Source organism: Talpa europaea, assembly GCF_964194135.1.
Source record: "Talpa europaea genome assembly, chromosome: 14".
Classification (NCBI taxonomy): Eukaryota; Metazoa; Chordata; class Mammalia; order Eulipotyphla; family Talpidae; genus Talpa; species Talpa europaea.
Window position 1 is genome coordinate 76,315,478 of NC_140082.1, and position 16,759 is coordinate 76,332,236.

General features: G+C 41.3%; 1 protein-coding gene across 1 annotated transcript in view; it reads left to right on the forward strand.

Annotated features, from left to right (window-relative positions):
• HERC2 (HECT and RLD domain containing E3 ubiquitin protein ligase 2) overlaps window positions 1-16,759 on the forward strand; it is a gene marked incomplete at both ends in the record, with an annotated part of 160,691 nt that overhangs the window by 51,344 nt on the left and 92,588 nt on the right. The window contains 6 exons of the mRNA XM_084253432.1: window positions 670-863; window positions 3,351-3,551; window positions 6,568-6,796; window positions 6,897-7,021; window positions 10,025-10,203; window positions 15,871-16,055. Of these exons, the coding sequence (XP_084109558.1) occupies window positions 670-863; window positions 3,351-3,551; window positions 6,568-6,796; window positions 6,897-7,021; window positions 10,025-10,203; window positions 15,871-16,055 (1,113 nt within the window). The remainder of the gene's footprint in view (window positions 1-669; window positions 864-3,350; window positions 3,552-6,567; window positions 6,797-6,896; window positions 7,022-10,024; window positions 10,204-15,870; window positions 16,056-16,759) is intronic.

A 16,759-nucleotide genomic window follows, 5' to 3' on the forward strand; every position in this document is an offset into this window, starting at 1 on the left:
AATAAGTTGAAGGACCCATTCTGTTCAACTGTATGACTTACTAAAGCTACAGTAATCAAGACTGTGTGATAAAGGGAAAAGAATAGAAATAGATCAATGAAATAGAACAGAGAATCCAGAAATAGACTCCTGTATAGTCAAACGAGATTTTAGAAAGAAACAAAGGCTATACAGTGTCTTTTCAACAAGTAGTGTTGAACCCTCAACAACTGATAATGGGGAGGCTATCCATGTGTTCGGGTGAAAGGTATATGGCGATCTCTGTGCCTTCTCTTTAGTTTTCTATGAACATAAAACTTCTCTAAAACCATAGTCTTAATTAAAAGAAATGTATGCCTTTGGAACAGGAGAATTTGATCTAATAGTTAATTAAAATTACACTTGCTTTTTTTTTTTGAATGGAAATCTGAATAAGGAAGAGGCAAAATTAACTCTTTTGGAATACCCTAGCATAAATAATGCAGGTTGTAGATCTTCAAAATTGTAGTTGGTAAAACATAACAGGGCTTGTAATAGCTTACCTGAAACAGATGAATTGTACATGATAGTCAAGGAACGCATTGCTCTTTAAGAATGTTAAGTGCTTTCTAACCTGAGTGGTCTATTGTAAATATTTTCATTGCCACAGACTAGAGGTGTGAAACTGTCTGCACCACTCTTTCCTCCTAGGGAAGAAGGTGATTGATGTGGCTGCGGGCTCCACACACTGCCTGGCTCTAACTGAGGACAGTGAGGTTCACAGCTGGGGCAGCAATGATCAGTGCCAACACTTTGACACCTTGCGTGTGACCAAGCCAGAACCTGCTGCGCTGCCAGGACTGGATACCAAACACATAGTTGGAATCGCCTGTGGACCTGCCCAGGTACTGTGTATATAGCTTGATTTGGTATGTTGTAGATTTTTGGTTTCTCATTATTCTTTGTTAGTATATAGAAATAGCATTGATTTCTGTGTGCTGACCCTGTATCTTGCAGATGTCTATACTTACTACTTCTAGGAGCTTCCTTGGGCTTTTCTTCAAAAACAATTACATTGTCTATATGTAGCAACAGTTTCATTTCTTCCTTTCTAATATGAGTGCCTTTTATTTCTTTCCCTGGCCTTACTGCATGAACCAGAACATCCAATATGATGTTGAATAAGGGTGGTGAGAGTGGACATCCTTGCATTGTTCCTCATTATAGGGGGAAGCATTCAGTCTTTCACCATTAAGTATGATGTTAGTTGAAGGTTTTTTTTTTTTTGTTTTTTTCTTTGCAGGTGCCTTATTCACAGATTAAGGAGTTGCCTTTAATTCCTGCTTTTGAAATTTTTATTATTTTGAATAAATGATCAACTTTTTCAGTTGTTGTTGTTCTCCTCAATTGAGATGATCAGATAGTTTGCCTTCTTTTAGTCCTTTTCAATGGTGGAAAACAAAGATTAGCTTTCAAATAGTCACCAAATCTTTACCTTTACTAGGGAAAACCTGATTTGGTCATGGTGTATTATTTTTGTATACATTGCTGGATTTGGTAATACAGTGTTGAGGAATTTTCTGTTGATGCTTATCAGAGATGCTGTTTTTGATGTTCTTATACGATTTTGTTTGATTTTTTAAAATCAGAATGAAACTGAACACATAGAAAGTATTGGCATGAGTTCCTCCCTCTTGTTTTCTAGAAGGCACCGCATAGAGCTAGTGTTCTTTCCTTTTTTTTTTTTTTGAAAGATTTATTTATTTATTTATTTATTTGTTTATTTATACAAGCACTGGGTACAGTCAGAAGCGCGGGAGGGTGAGAGAATTCACCAGAGCCAGAGCGGGGAGCAGAGCAGGCAGAAGGACCGAAGTACACTGCTGAGGGGAGTAGCGGGGGCAGGAGAGGTCTGCGCAGCATGTGGGACCCTCCTCCGGTGGCCGGGGAGCAGCCGGGGAAGGAACCGGTGCTGCAGAGGCTGCGGGCAGCCTCGCAACCCAGCGCTTAACCGCTGCGCCACCGGAGAGTCCCTAGTGTTATTTCTTTATTAAATATTTTTATGTGAATTCACCTGAACCTGGACATTGCCTTGTCAAAAGGTTTTTTAAATACAAAATCAAGTTCTTTAATAGCTATGGAACCAGTCAGAGTATTTGTTTCTGGATAGTAGCACTAGGTATTCTTCTATTACATCTGAGTTTTCCAGTTTTTGTATATGAAGTTTTCCTTCATTTTTTTTTAGTATTTTCTTACGAGTCTTTTGAAATGTTTGCAGTGATATCGTCTCTACCATAATTGATATTAGTAATTTGTGTCTGTTATAGTAGAGGCTTATCCATTTTGTTAATCTTTTTTAAGAAGACAGCTTTAATTTTATTAATTTTGCCCTTATTTTTTGCTTTTAATTTAATTGGTATCTTCTTGTGTTTTATACTCCTTCCCTCCAAGCTTGCATTTGATTTCACCTTACTGTTTTTTATTTTGAGGTTTTTTTTTTTTTTTTTAGATTTATTTATTTATTTATACAAGCACTGGGTACAGTCAGAAGCATGGGAGGGTGAGAGAATTCACCAGAGCCAGAGCAGGGAACAGAACAGGCAGACTGACAAAGTATACTGCTGAGGGGAGCAGCGGGCGCGGCAGGAGAGGTCTGCACGCCATGTAGGACCCTCGCTGGCAACTGGGGATCGAAACGGCACTGCTGCTGAGGCTGAGGGCAGCTTTGCAGCCCAGTGCTCAACCACTGAGCCACCAGGGGAGGCCCATATTTTGAGTTTCTTTAGGGAGAAGCTTGTATTATTATTTTTTAAAGATTTATTTATTTATGCATACAAAAGCTGCAGTATAGGCCAGAGATGTGGGGGTATGAGGGGTAGGTGAGAGGATTCACCAGAGACAGAGTGGGGAACAGAACAGGCAGACCGACTGAAATGCTCTGCTGAAGGGAGCAGCAGGCGAGACAGGAGAGGTCCGAGAAGCTTATATTATTGACGTGAGACTTCTTTTTTTGGTGTAAAAGCTACTTGATGCTATAAATTTTTCTCTAAGCAGTAACTTTAACTGCACATACAAATTTTGATATATTTTCACTTTTGTTTTGTTCAAAATATTTTCTTATTTCTCTTGAGAATTTCTAATTTCTTTTGAATAATGGATTAGTAAATGTGTCCTTTAATTTTATTTTTTAAGTGTTTGGAATTTGTTCTGCTCGCTTTCTGTTATTCATTTCTGGTTATTTATATTAAGAAATAGGTAGGTATTTGGTACAGTTAAATGAATGAATAATAATTTAAGTGTTTTTTTGCCATTCGTAATAGTGAACTCCACCTGTGGAACATTTAGTTCAACAGCTGATGTCGTAGATTCATTTTCGTGTGTTTCTTCCATAGAGCTTTGCTTGGTCATCTTGTTCTGAGTGGTCCATCGGCCTCCGGGTCCCTTTTGTGGTAGACATCTGTTCAATGACTTTTGAGCAACTGGACCTCCTATTGCGACAAGTGAGCGAAGGGATGGATGGCACTGCTGACTGGCCCCCACCCCAAGAGAAAGAGTGCATGGCCGTGGCGACACTGAATCTTCTGCGACTTCAGGTATTGATGATTTCCCTTCCTCCCCCTCCTTTTATAAGTGTCTTAAGTTTAAGTAATAATATTTACACATATTGGAATATAATGTTTACATATTTATATATATTGAATTTACTGTTGTACACGGAGAAACCAGTGGGCAAGATAAAAGGCAATTAGGAGACAGAGAGATGAGAGACCGGCTGGCTGTGCTAGCCTGTCTTTTGCCTGGACTTTGAGAACTTGACTCAGTAAGCTGGGTTCCCTGCCTCCCCAGTCAACATAGAAATGGGACAAAAACATTTCTTGTCTTACTATTTTTTCACTTACCTCCTATACATATTATCATTATCATAATCATTTTTAAGAGGCTCTACTTCCTTGGTTCTGTAGTCTTTTTTTAAACCAATTCGTTTTGTCATTATAGCTTATATCCCCTACCTCCTGTGTTCCTCCTTCACTGGGTTTTCTTGGTCAGTGTCTTGAGTTATAAAGACTGAAAACTCTTCATCAGCTCTTTGATTATCTTGTTATCTCCTGGCCTTTTTGTTGCTGGTGTGAGGTCTTGCTTTAATGCAATTGTTGTTTGTTTGTATCTAATTTGTCTTTTTCTTTGGTAACCGTTCATATTTTTCTGCCTTCATTTTGTAATTTTAAGACATTATGTCTGTGTGAAAATTTATTTTAATATGTATAACCTGAGGTTATAATTCTCATTTGATGTGAGATTACCTTTGTTAAGTTTTTTTTTTAAATGTTATTTTTTTTATAGAGGCATGTTTTATTTATTTATTTATTTATTTATTTATTTATTTGTTCGTTTGTTTTGTTTATACATGCACTGGGCACAGTCAGAAGCGCGGGAGGGTGAGAGAATTCACCAGAGCCAGAGCAGGGAGCAGAGCAGGCAGAAGGACCGAAGTACACTGCTGAGGGGAGCAGCGGGCGGCAGGAGAGGTCTGCGCGCCATGTGGGACCCTCCTCCGGTGGCCGGGGAGCAGCCGGGAAATGAACCGGCGCTGCCCAGCGCTCAACCGCTGCGCCACCGGGGAGGCCCTACCTTTGTTAAGTTTTAAAAAATCTTCAGTTTACCTCCTTTTTAAACTGCTCCCTTCCCCCCCATCTTGGACATTTCTCTGAGGTTCCTACTGTAGGTATGCTGAACTCTTTCATTTTATCTTCCAAGAAGCATAACTTTTTTGATATTTTAAAATATGTATTTTTTTAATGCTCTTTTCTTTAGCTTTCTCTTCAGCCTTCTGGGTGATCTACTCAGTACTATCTTTCAGTTCACAAATTCTCCCTTAGCTGGATATACTTTATTGTTGAATTGGCCATATTTTTATTTTTATTTAATTTATTATTTTTTTAAAGATTTATTTATTTATACAAGCACTGGGTACAGTCAGAAGCAGGGGAGGGTGAGAGAATTCACCAGAGCCAGAGCGGAGAGCAGAACAGGCAGACTGACGAAGTACACTTCTGAGGGAAGCAGTGGGTGGCAGGAGAGGTCTGTGCACCATGTGGGACCCTTGCCCGGCAGCCGGGGATCGAACCGGTGCTGCAGAGGCTCAACTGCTGTGCCACTGGGGAGGCACTATTTTATTTATTTTTAAAGATTTATTTATTTTTATATAAGAACCAGGGTACAGGCCAGATGCACGGGGAGGGTGAGGGGATCCACTGGAGACAGAGTGAGGAGAAGAACAGGCAGACTGAAGAAATACACTGCTGAGGGGAGCAGAGGGCGAGACAGGAGAGGTCTGCTTCGCCATGTGGAATTCTTGCCCGCCGGCCAGGATCAAACTCTCTACAAAGGCTGCAGACAGACTCACAGTGCGGCGCTCAACCGCCTGCGCCACCAGGGAGGCTCCTGGCCGTATTTTTAATAGACACTTATATGAACACTGCTTTAGACATAATAATTCACTAAACTCCTGTGGCAGCCCTCTGTGAGGTGGGACCCACAGGTGCAGCGCACAGAGAAATTCCGGGAACTAGGGGTCCTGGGTTTTCACACTGCTTTTTGAGGTTTTATTCCTGTAATTATTTTTCTCATTTTTAGAATTTATATATATGGATCTTTTTGAGGTCTTTCATTTTCGCTCATTCTCACTTCTGCATTCTGTTCCTTGTTCTTTTAGAACAATTACTTTATGGATTTATTGCATTTTTTGGTTACTGCCATCTCGGGGCATATTTTGCTTTTACTCTGTTTGTGACTCTTCCTTGTGGTTGCCTAGTGTGGCTTGTGCTGTCTGACTGCCAAGCCACCATCAGGGTAATGTTTGCCAGGGCATTTCTTTGTGGCAGTATCCCTGAATGGGATATCTGGGGGCTGTCACTGGGGGCTGTCGAATTCTTAAGCTGTAGATGGGCTTTGGCTTCCCTTTCTTGACCTGTGAGATGGTGGTGTATATTTGATTTCACATCTGCTTCTCGGGTAGGCTGGGTCTCTGTGGGGTGTCTCTTCCCAAAGCCTGAGTGGGCAATGGGTCACCGTCCATCCCGGGCAGATGACTGAGTAGCTCCCGGCTCTGCAGGGTGGGCATTGTGGGTCTCAAGTCCTGAGACTCTGTCTGAGCTCAGAACTGCATGGCTCCTGCCACGTGTATCTGTGTGAGCTCCGTGTTGGCCTTTGAGGAGTTGCCTTGTGTGCTCCTTGCTTGGATGTGTGCTCTTCTGACGCCTCTGGTTATACCTCATCTACTGTTTCTGTGTTTGGTGCAGATGATTGGGGCAGGGGTGGAGGTTGCTGTTTCCACATTTTTTAACTTTTGTTGAGCTTTTTGTTCAGCTTTTCTATATACTTATTTATAATTGGGTTAAAAAAATTCCTCTTGTAAAATCCATTAATATGGATTCTCAACTGCTATTGCTCAAGTTTTTTTTAGTTCAGTGTGAAAAAGTACATATACTGGAAGGTTTTCTTTTCTTATTTAAATAATACCTCAAATTGTATTTCACTCAGTCTTTAATAAGATTTAAAAATCCACTCATTTTTAGGGCTTCTAAGTGAAAATTGTTTTTCTCCTTTCAGTTGCATGCTGCCATTAGTCACCAGGTTGACCCAGAATTCCTTGGTTTAGGTCTGGGCAGCGTCCTCCTCAACAGCCTGAAGCAGACGGTGGTGGCCTTGGCCAGCAGTGCGGGTGTGCTGGGCACCGTGCAGGTGGCTGCCCAGGCGGTGCTGCAGAGCGGGTGGTCCGTGCTGCTGCCCACTGCAGAGGAGCGGGCTCGGGCACTCTCTGCTCTCCTGCCCTGTGCAGGTGAGCTTGGGCTAGGGGTGGGGTGAGGAGTGGGTGCAGGAGTGTGCTGGAAGGGCGTGGTGCTTACCTTCATTTGGCAAAAATTCTTTCCTTTTTCCAGTTTCAGGCAATGAAGTTAACATAAGTCCAGGTCGTCGGTTCATGATTGATCTTCTGGTGGGCAGCCTAATGGCTGATGGAGGCCTAGAGTCAGCCTTAAATGCAGCCATTACTGCAGAAATCCAGGTATGGCCCAGGAGTGTGCATGTGAACTGATGGAGGTGATCTGATCTGAGCTGGCCGTTTGCTGGAGCGAAACGCCATGTGCACGTATGTGAGGAAATACCTATCACCAACATGACTGAAAAACTAAAACTTGGTAGCATTCAAGTATTATCTGTAATATACATTCTTTTATTAGTTTTAAGAAAATCTTGATGTAATTAGTATGACAGAATGAACCCACTCTAGTTCAATGAATTTGACACATTCTCCAGTCATATGATAATTATTTCCATGACCTCACCTTTGCTTTCAGAGGTCAGAAACTTTTTATCTTGAGGTATTCTAGGTGCAATGCTATCTCATTGGTTTCAATTTTCATTTGTACTTGCTTGTTGTCCTTCCATAACATCTTTTCTTGCTTTCATTGTTGTGATAGTTGTTTTTAAAGTGCATACTGATAAAATTAGATGAAGTAAGTACAGTAACAAATGTCTTTGAGTGGGCAGGGCAAAGAACAGAGAGAGAAGGAAGCACAAAGGTCTGTGGTGGTAGAATGTGGGTGAGTTGGTGGTGGGTGCCCTGTGATGGTACTACCTGATGGGGTACCCTGAGATTTTCTCAGTTAAAAATAAATGAATTAATTAAAAATATGTCTTTGAAAGCATTCTTAAATACCCTGGTTAAATCAGGAACATTAGGAAAAAATTAACATATAATAATGTTAGCAGCTGCCACTGCTGTGTACCTGTTATTGCCCAGGTGCTGTGCTACATATTTTTCTCTTTTAATCTGGTCAACCATCTCGAGTGGGAAGTTGTCTTAAAATTCTATTTTATAGATATGACATAAGTACCACAGGAATTTAGATATTTGCTAAGCTGTTATGACCAATACATTTGCTGACTCCAAGACCTTCCTTCTCTTCCAGGCCCCATAGGGCTCCATGTCATAGCTCCCTCCATTGACAGTGGGCCACACAGACATGTTGACATGGCCCAAGCAGTATTTTTAGAACCCATTAATTGACAAAATCTGTGCTTCCTGCTGTAGAGAGCCTGGTTGTTGAGTGGGGGAGGGTAGAGAGACATATGGATTATGATCTCATAATAAAAGCTGCCTAAAAAAATAGCCAAAAGCCTGTTTTATTTGAAAACAAAAATGTTTTTGAAGCTAAAGAAAGTCACAAACAAAAATAATCACCTTTTAGAATAACCATCTTTTAGAATAATATTTTTTGTGTATAGTTTTCCAGACATTTAGGAATACAAATGTTGCTAATGATATTGATTATGGCGCCAGGGCTGGTCTCAGTGATAATGTTGATTTGCATCTTCACTCATCAGGCTACCATGTGTTCTGTGTTGAATATTCTGCTGTTGTTTCCATTTTTTCTGTTGCTTGGGGAAAGTGTCAGATGGAAAGAAAATCGCTTCTTTTTTTTTTTTTTTAAGACAACCTACTGTTTTTTGCCATTAGGCTTCAGATATTCTTACTATAATTTTAAATTACAGTCTTGTAGTACTATGTCATTGACTGTAAAACTGATTATTAGGAAAAACATTCTAGAAACGAAATTGCTGTGTCAAAAGCGTGGAGATTTTTTAGTTTTCTGATCCCCGTTGCTTTCTTGTCCCTGTGAGAGGATAGAGGAATTCCACTGCTACCACTGAGTTGGGACCTTCCTCTCTATACCTACTTGTCAGGATGGAGGAAGACTGTGGTTAGACTGCATTTTTGTCTTTAAAAAATTAGGTCCAGAGGAACAAAGTCTGCTTTTTCTCAATAAATTTGGTTATTAGAACAATGCTTGTTTCGTGGTTGGTCTTCTAGAATATTGATTGTATTTGATTTTTGTTTTCCAAAATAATAGCTTTATGGCAATATAATTTATATGCTATAAACTTCCTCTTTAAAACTTTATAGTTCAGTGTTTTTTGTATGTTCACATAGTTGTGTAACCATCATACCACAATCTAATGTTCATCATTTCAAAAGGAAATCCTGTGCCGCTCACAGTCACTCCTTGATTCCCACTCCCCCCAGTTGTTAACTCTTCATCTCTGAAGAGTTCTCTATTCTAAGCATTTCATATAGATGGGGTCATAGAGTGAGTGACTGAGTCTGGTTTTCTTTAATTGCATGGTGTTTAATAAGTTGATCTATGTTGTGACATCCATGTTGACCTTTTTTTTTTCAATGGCTAATCAACATTTCCTTGTGCAGATGTGGCACATATTGTCTGTCATTCATCAGCTGATGGACATTTGGGCTGTTTCCATTGTTATTTTATTGTGAATAATACTGCTCTGAGTATCTCCTAAGGGTTTTGTATGAATATGTTTATCTTTTTGGAATGAAGTTGTTGAGGTTTATGGTAACTCTATGTTGAATGTTTTGAGGAATAGACAGATTCTTTTCTTAAGTTGATACACTGTTTTTCATTCCCAGTAGCAAAGTACAATTGTTCCCTTTTTTCCACATCCTTATTACTGCCATATACCATTTTGATCATAGCCATCCTGGTGTGAATTCCCCTCGTGACTAATGATGTCTAGCATCTTTTTTATGTGTTTATTGACCATTTGTATGACCATTCAAATCCTTTGCCAGTGTTTAGATTGATTATCTTTTCATTGTTGAACTAGAAGAATTATTTCATATTCTGGACAGATGTCTCTTATCAGGTACATGATTTGGGAAAATACCTTGTTCTATGAGTTGTAGCTTCATGTTTACAAAGCAGATAGCTTCTATGTGGATGGGGCAGATCACATTGGCTTTTTGTATGAGCCAGGAAGATTTTTAGTACTTCATGGAGATTATCAGCCTGGACATTGGACTGTAGGATGATTGAGTTTAGAAACTGATTAATATAAGTGATGGGATTTCTGACAAGTGGGTCTGAGCCATTGTCACCAGATGTGTGACACACATCAGACCAGCAAGGATCAGGGCTTAGCCCAGGGAGCCTTCACACCTACTGCTAAGATAACTGGTAACCAGTCTCTGTTTTATGAATTACAGGATATTGAAGCGAAAAAAGAAGCACAGAAGGAAAAAGAAATTGATGAACAGGAAGCGAATGCCTCCACATTTCATAGAAGTAGGACTCCATTGGATAAAGACCTTATTAATACAGGGATCTATGAATCTTCTGGAAAACAGTGTTTGCCTCTGGTTCAGCTTATACAGCAGCTTCTTAGGTAAATAGTGTTAGCAATATTATATTTTAACAGGAACATCATTGGTTTTTGTATTAAGATAGTGAGATCTAGCATTTAGTTTCTCAAAAATGTGTTTGGCTGAAAAGTACTTCAGATAGGTTCTAGGTAAAGAACAGACTCTTAATTATAGATGAGAGAAGTTGGGTGTGTCTGGTAGAGCTAGAGATTCTAAAGGTTTTCACACAAGAGAAATTGGTATGTGAGGTAAACATAGGAAAATATCCTTATTAGTAGGCAGGTAGATGTAAATAAAAATCATCGTGCTAAGGTTAGTTTTTTAAATCAGTTGTTTCATTGTGTCATTCTGTATATTAGACTTATATATATTAATTTGTATGACCAATTTTAATTTAAAAATTAAACAAAGAATAAAAAAAAGATTAAAGAAAAAGGCTCAGAATATAAGCAGGCTAACCTTGACCAGGGCTGAAGTGGGCAGATGCTGCTGGTGTGTGAGTGCCAGTCAAAAAGAGTGGCATAACCAAGATGATTTCTGAAAGGCATTTCTTAGAAAACAGCAAACTCTTACCCACTTTTTAACAAAACTCTGCTCTATGTAAACTTGGCTCCTGGTTTTTCTACGCTTAGAGAAAACAGAGATCTGGTAGCTTGGCTTAGGTAGTTGAGCCCAGAGCGTAGAAGGCTCTGTGGTGTTTCAGGCTGCAAATCCCAGAATTTAGTGGGAACTTTTTTTTTTAAAAAGATTTATTTATTTATTTATTTATACAACACTGGGTACAATCAGAAGCGCGGGAGGGTGAGAGAATTCACCAGAGCCAGAGCGGGGAGCAGAGCAGGCAGAAGGACCGAAGTACACTGCTGAGGGGAGCAGCGGGCGGCAGGAGAGGTCTGCGCGCCATGCGGGACTCTCCTCCGGTGGCCGGGGAGCAGCCGGGGATCTAACCAGCGCTGCTGAGGCTGCGGACAGCTTCGCAACCCAGTGCTCAACCCCTGCGCCACTGTGGAGGCCCATAGTGGGAACTTTTAAAAGAGGAAGTTTTAGAGCTAGTTCCTTACATGGCTTTTTTTTTTTTTTAAATAATAAATTTTATTTTTATATTCCCCATACAATTGCAACCCCCCCCCATTCTGACCCCAATCCCTCCCCTCCCGCCCCCCCCCCCCCAAAAAGTGTCTCTGGTTCATAGTTTTTTATTGATTTTGATTTTCACTTTCTTATAGTTATTCATTTTCCTGGTCCCTTATTTAAGTTTTCTAGATTCCTGTTATGAGTGAGACCATCCGGTATTTTTCTTTTTCTTTCTGGCTTGTTTCGCTGAGCATGATCCCTTCCAGCTCCATCCATGTTGCTGCAAATTGCATGTGTTTAAAAAATATGGAGGGCCTCCCCGGTGGCGCAGCAGTTGAGCGCTGGGTTGCGAAGCTGCCCGCGGCCTCTGAGGCGCCGGTTCGATCCCCGGCTGCTCCCGGCCACCGGAGGAGGGTTCCACATGGCGCGCAGACCTCTCCTGCCGCCCGCTGTTCCCCTCATCCCCTCAGCAGTGTACTTTGGTCCTTCTGCCTGCTCTGCTCCCCGCTCTGGCTCTGGTGAATTCTCTCACCCTCCCGCGCTTCTGACTGTACCCAGTGCATGTATAAACAAAAACAAACAAAACAAACAAACAAATAAATAAATAAATTAAAAAAAAAACATGCCTCTATAAAAAAATGTTTTAAAAAAAATAAAAAATATGGAACGCTTCACGAATTTTCGTGTCATCCTTGCGCAGGGGCCATGCTAATATTCTCTGTATCGTCCCAATTTTAGTATATGTGCTGCCGAAGCGAGCACCCTTACATGAGTTTTAAGAAATATTAATTAAAAACTCTTTTCCTGTTTTTTTTTTTTTTTTCCCCAATGCTGATAATGATTATTCCTTTTGGTCAATATTTCACACGTTTTGATCTTCTATTTAACAAATTGAAATGAAGGGAATTAGTTCAGTGTAGTTGCCATTGGTAGAAAGTACTTGGGATTTCTTTCTAGAAAATTTCAGTTGTGACAGCTGTATACAGGTTGAAAGGTAAAACTTTGCTCTGCTTGGTAACTGAAGCAAGAAAAAGAACAGTGTTCATGTTGCAGAGTTAACTAAAATCAGATTGAAAAAAGGGATGCTGAGAGCTTTGTCATTAAAAGTGCAGTGTTTTACAGTGTCCAGTGTCTTGGGAAGTGCTTTTCCGAGTTCTTGAATGTTTCTCCTTGACTGAGGATGTTGTGTGGGAACCCTGGGTGTCTCTGGCTGAGAGTGGGTGCAGAATTCCCTGACCTTGGCTGTGTTGGCTCCTGTGCTCGTGGGGGGCAGTGCTCTCGCTCCCCTGTTTGCTTAAACTGCTCTTTTGGTGTGGGGAGTCCTGTGTGTTTTAATGGACTGGGCCTGTACTGCCTCCTCCTTAGTAACTCGCCACGTTTGTTGGTGAGCAGTAGAAATCTGGCCAGTGTAGTTGTCACTCATTTTTTTGTCTGGATATTTTTTGTTAATTAATATCTATATAGAAAAACTTAGCTATTAGTTTTAGCTATTAGAAAACTTTGAAATATGTTTGGAATAACTTGGCCCTATCAACTTGGTTTTTCTACTGTGTTTTATGAGGCTCAGTGCAGATAATAATTTTTTTTTTTTAAAGACTTATTTATTTATTTATACAAGCACTGGGTACGGTCAGAAGCGCGGGAGGGTGAGAGAATTCACCAGAGCCAGAGCAGGGAGCAGAACAGGCAGACCGATGAAGTACACTGCTGAGGGGAGAAGTGGGTGGCAGGAGAGGTCTGCGCTCCATGTGGGACCCTTGCCCGGCGGCCGGCGATCGAACCGGTGCTGCAGAGGCTGCAGGCAGCCTCGCAACCCAGCGCTCAACCTTTGCACCACTGGGGAGGCCCACAGATAAGAATTTTCAATGAAAATTTAGTTATTTACATTGAGATATGTTGTATGTGTAAAATACACCATGGCTTTTGAAGACTTAATGTGGAATAAAGTGATGAAACATTTGAAATAGCTTCATATTCAGATATATCTGCATAGCATAAGCCCAAATTCAATACCTGTTTGTGGTATTTTCAGGGCAGCTTTTCCTACTTACTGGTTTCATTTTGAAGTGATAATGTTGTCAATATATTGAGGCAAATGCATTTTCTTTACTGATTTTTTTACGTGTATCCTTTTATGAACGTGACTGGTAGAACATTTACCATTACTCCTGTGGCTCCTGGCATAGTGTTTCTGTGGGCAGTGTGCTCTCTGGACCCTCCTCACAGCAGGTCCTCTTCTGAATCTTCATCTTTACTGAGTATAGTTTTTGGTCTCTGGCCCTCCAGGAGGAGTTGCTTACACAGAAGGTTTTGTAACAAAGATGCATTGTTTTAAAAACATTAAAGAAAAATTGAGGTCTGAGGTGAACAGCACCTTAAACATTTTTTGGAAAATAGAAAAAGAGCAGTGCATTAGCAGTTCTCTCACTGGCAGGATGTCCTAAATCCAAGTTCTTTTCATACGCTAAGACATTGTGCCCTCCCCTCGCAGGGATGAACTTCACTTTAGCTTTTTTTACCTTAAGATTTTGCAACTGAAGGAGACTCAGTGTGTTTACTAAGCTGATGCAGTTGTTGAAAATAGTGTAGAGACATTTTGGAGACATTTCATGTGCTTTATTCCTTGGTAAACAGGTTGAGAAAATTACAGCTTGCCATAAAATAAGCAATGAAAACAGATTTGGGGGTAAATCATTAGTTTTATGCTGGCAAGGAGCTACAGAAAACCATTGATATTTGAAAATACAGAGCTAGGAAATTTTTGTGATTAGTGAATGAACTCTGTTAGGATTACCCATTTCGATTATGATTCTGAATTTTATGTTAAGGAAGTAAGTTAAACCTTTGTTGTATTTTATTACTGTTCATTCCTTCATGCGAAGCATCCATTCAGATTTTATACTTGTTTCCTCCCAGTAGAAAAGGAAGGTCAACTAAAGGCCCAGTGAGCACCCCCTCGGTTTTGTGTGGCCCGTGGGTGGGTGGGTGGTGCCATGCATCAGCCAAGTGCTCCTGCTGCTGTTCCTTAGCTTCCTGAATGTGAGTTGAAAGGTGTGTTGGGGCACCTAGTGTCATGTCTCCTGCTCCTGTCATCACTTACGCTATTAGTTCCTGGAATGAATCATGGGGAAGTTGCCACTGGTAAAGGCTTTCCACATGCCTGCTGTCACATTAGGACTCAAGGAAGTGTTACTGAGCCCCTGCCTGTGGCCTGGTTTTGTGCAGAGATGCCAGACTCGACCGCTGTGTGCCAGTGCCAGGAGCCAGCCAGCCCTCGCCCTCTCTCTGGGGCAGGGCTGGTGTGACAGAGCTGCTTGAACAGCAACCCTGAAACCAGACTCTGTTTTGACTCTTCTCCTCCCTCCACTGACCATTTCCTTCTGTTTTCACTGACAGGGATCCAGCTTTCATCACCAGGGGCTGGACTGTCCCTGGGTGGTGGGGTTTCATCTGGTGTTCCCTCTGCCCTTTAATCTGCCGTCACACTGGCCTCAGAGTTACCTGAGGCACAGAAGGCACTTTCCTTTTGAAACTTGGTGGATCAGTGTTGCACACTCTTGCCCTAACACCCTGGCACTTCAGTCTCCTGCACTGTCCACACTCCCCTTCCTTATTTTCTCTTGTCCTTATTTTGCCCTTGATCTCTGCTTCTTGCATTCTACCCTTGGAGCCAGAACCATTTACAGTTCTTCTAATTGTACCTTCCCAGAGTCAGTTTTCATACATTTTCTCTCCACTTACTGGTGATTCATGGCTCTCGCCAGACCCCAGACTTGGCGCAGGAGCCTCCACTCCTCTCTTCTCTGTGCTCTTTGGGCACCTGTTACCTTGACTTGGTCTGTTTGCACCCACATTGGTCTTCTTTCCTGTACTCTCTGAACCCTGGCTACCCCGCATGGGCCATCTGCGTGCCATCCTCCAGTAAGTGCTAAAGGCGGACTTGTAAGGCTGGTGCAGCTGTGGTGTGAATCTTGTCCTCAAGAATGGTGACACTTTATATTTGAGGCCTCCCCGGTGGCGCAGCAGTTGAGCGCTGGGCTGCGAAGCTGCCAGCAGCCTCTGCAGCGCCGGTTCGATCCCCGGCTGCCAGGGGAGGGTCCCACATGGCGCACAGACCTTTCCTGCTGCGCCGGCTGCTCCCCTCAGCAGTATACTTAAGTCCTTCTGCCTGTTCTGCTCCCCACTCTGGCGCTTGTGAATTCTCTCACCTCCCGTGCTTCTGACTGTACCCAGTGCTTGCATAAATAAATACGTAAATCTTAAAAAAAAAAAAAAGGAAAAGAATGGTGACACTTTTATATTTGAAATGGAGATTTCGAAAAAAAATGACCCAGTTTCTCTTTCCATAGGTTTGCCCCATTCTGTTATTTTGAACCATTCTACACGACTCTCAGGAGCACATTTGCAAAATGAAAGGGCATCATTGTGTCTTTTATGCTCCTCAACTTAGTTTTTACAGAGGCTAATGCACCAGACAGATGTTTGTGGAGGGTGAGCCATCTGTCAGCCCCCTGGGTGGATGATCTATTTCTGATTTCAGTGTGTCAGAATTTTTTTAAACTTTTTTTTTTAAACAGACAATTTGTTTAATTTTGCAATCCTTTTTCCCTGCATAGAAATATTGCTTCTCAGACAGTAGCCAGATTGAAAGATGTTGCCCGTCAGATCTCATCGTGTCTGGACTTTGAGCAACACAGTCGTGAGAGATCTGCTTCATTGGATTTGTTGCTGCGTTTTCAGCGCTTACTTATCAGTAAACTTTATCCAGGAGAAAGTTTTGGTCAGACTGCAGATATTTCTAGTAAGTTGCTTAAAATGTATGTCTTATGTGTGTCTAGTACTTTATTATTTAGGTTTTTTGACATCCCTGTTCTGCATACCCATACTATTATATGCACTGATTTTGGTGGACTTCATTTTGCTTCCACTTTTTTTGATCAAATATTTCAAAACCAGTATTTTTTCATTTATTTCATTGTCTAAGTATTTACATTCTTCAGACATGAGAAGTAGCATCCTTTATGTTCAGGACCGTTTTATAGAAAGTTTATCAGATTTATGCCATGTGTTATGGGCCTTTGGAGACAGACGTCACATGGGCATGAAAGAATGACAAAGTGTGTCTCTCTGGGAAGCCAGATTGGGTCTCAGTTATAACTCTGATTTATTAACTGCTGCACGTGGGACTAAATTTCCTGAGGGCCATATAGATTGCTTACTCCAGGATTGAGATATTACCTGAGAGTGGTTATGAGGATTAACATAGGGCGATATGCAGGTGATCAGCACTGTGTGTGACGTGGGGTTGATGGAGGCGTTTCTTGGGGTAGTGGCTGGCTCTCCATAAGGTAACTTTCTCTGCCAGGGATGCAAACGTCTGCTACTTCTATTAATATTCATAGTTATTATAAAATAACTTGATTACTTTCTGAAAAGAGTTAGATACTTCAACATGATGGAAAATTTCAGGTTCAAATGGTTGAACTTACAGTTTAAAAGAGGTTG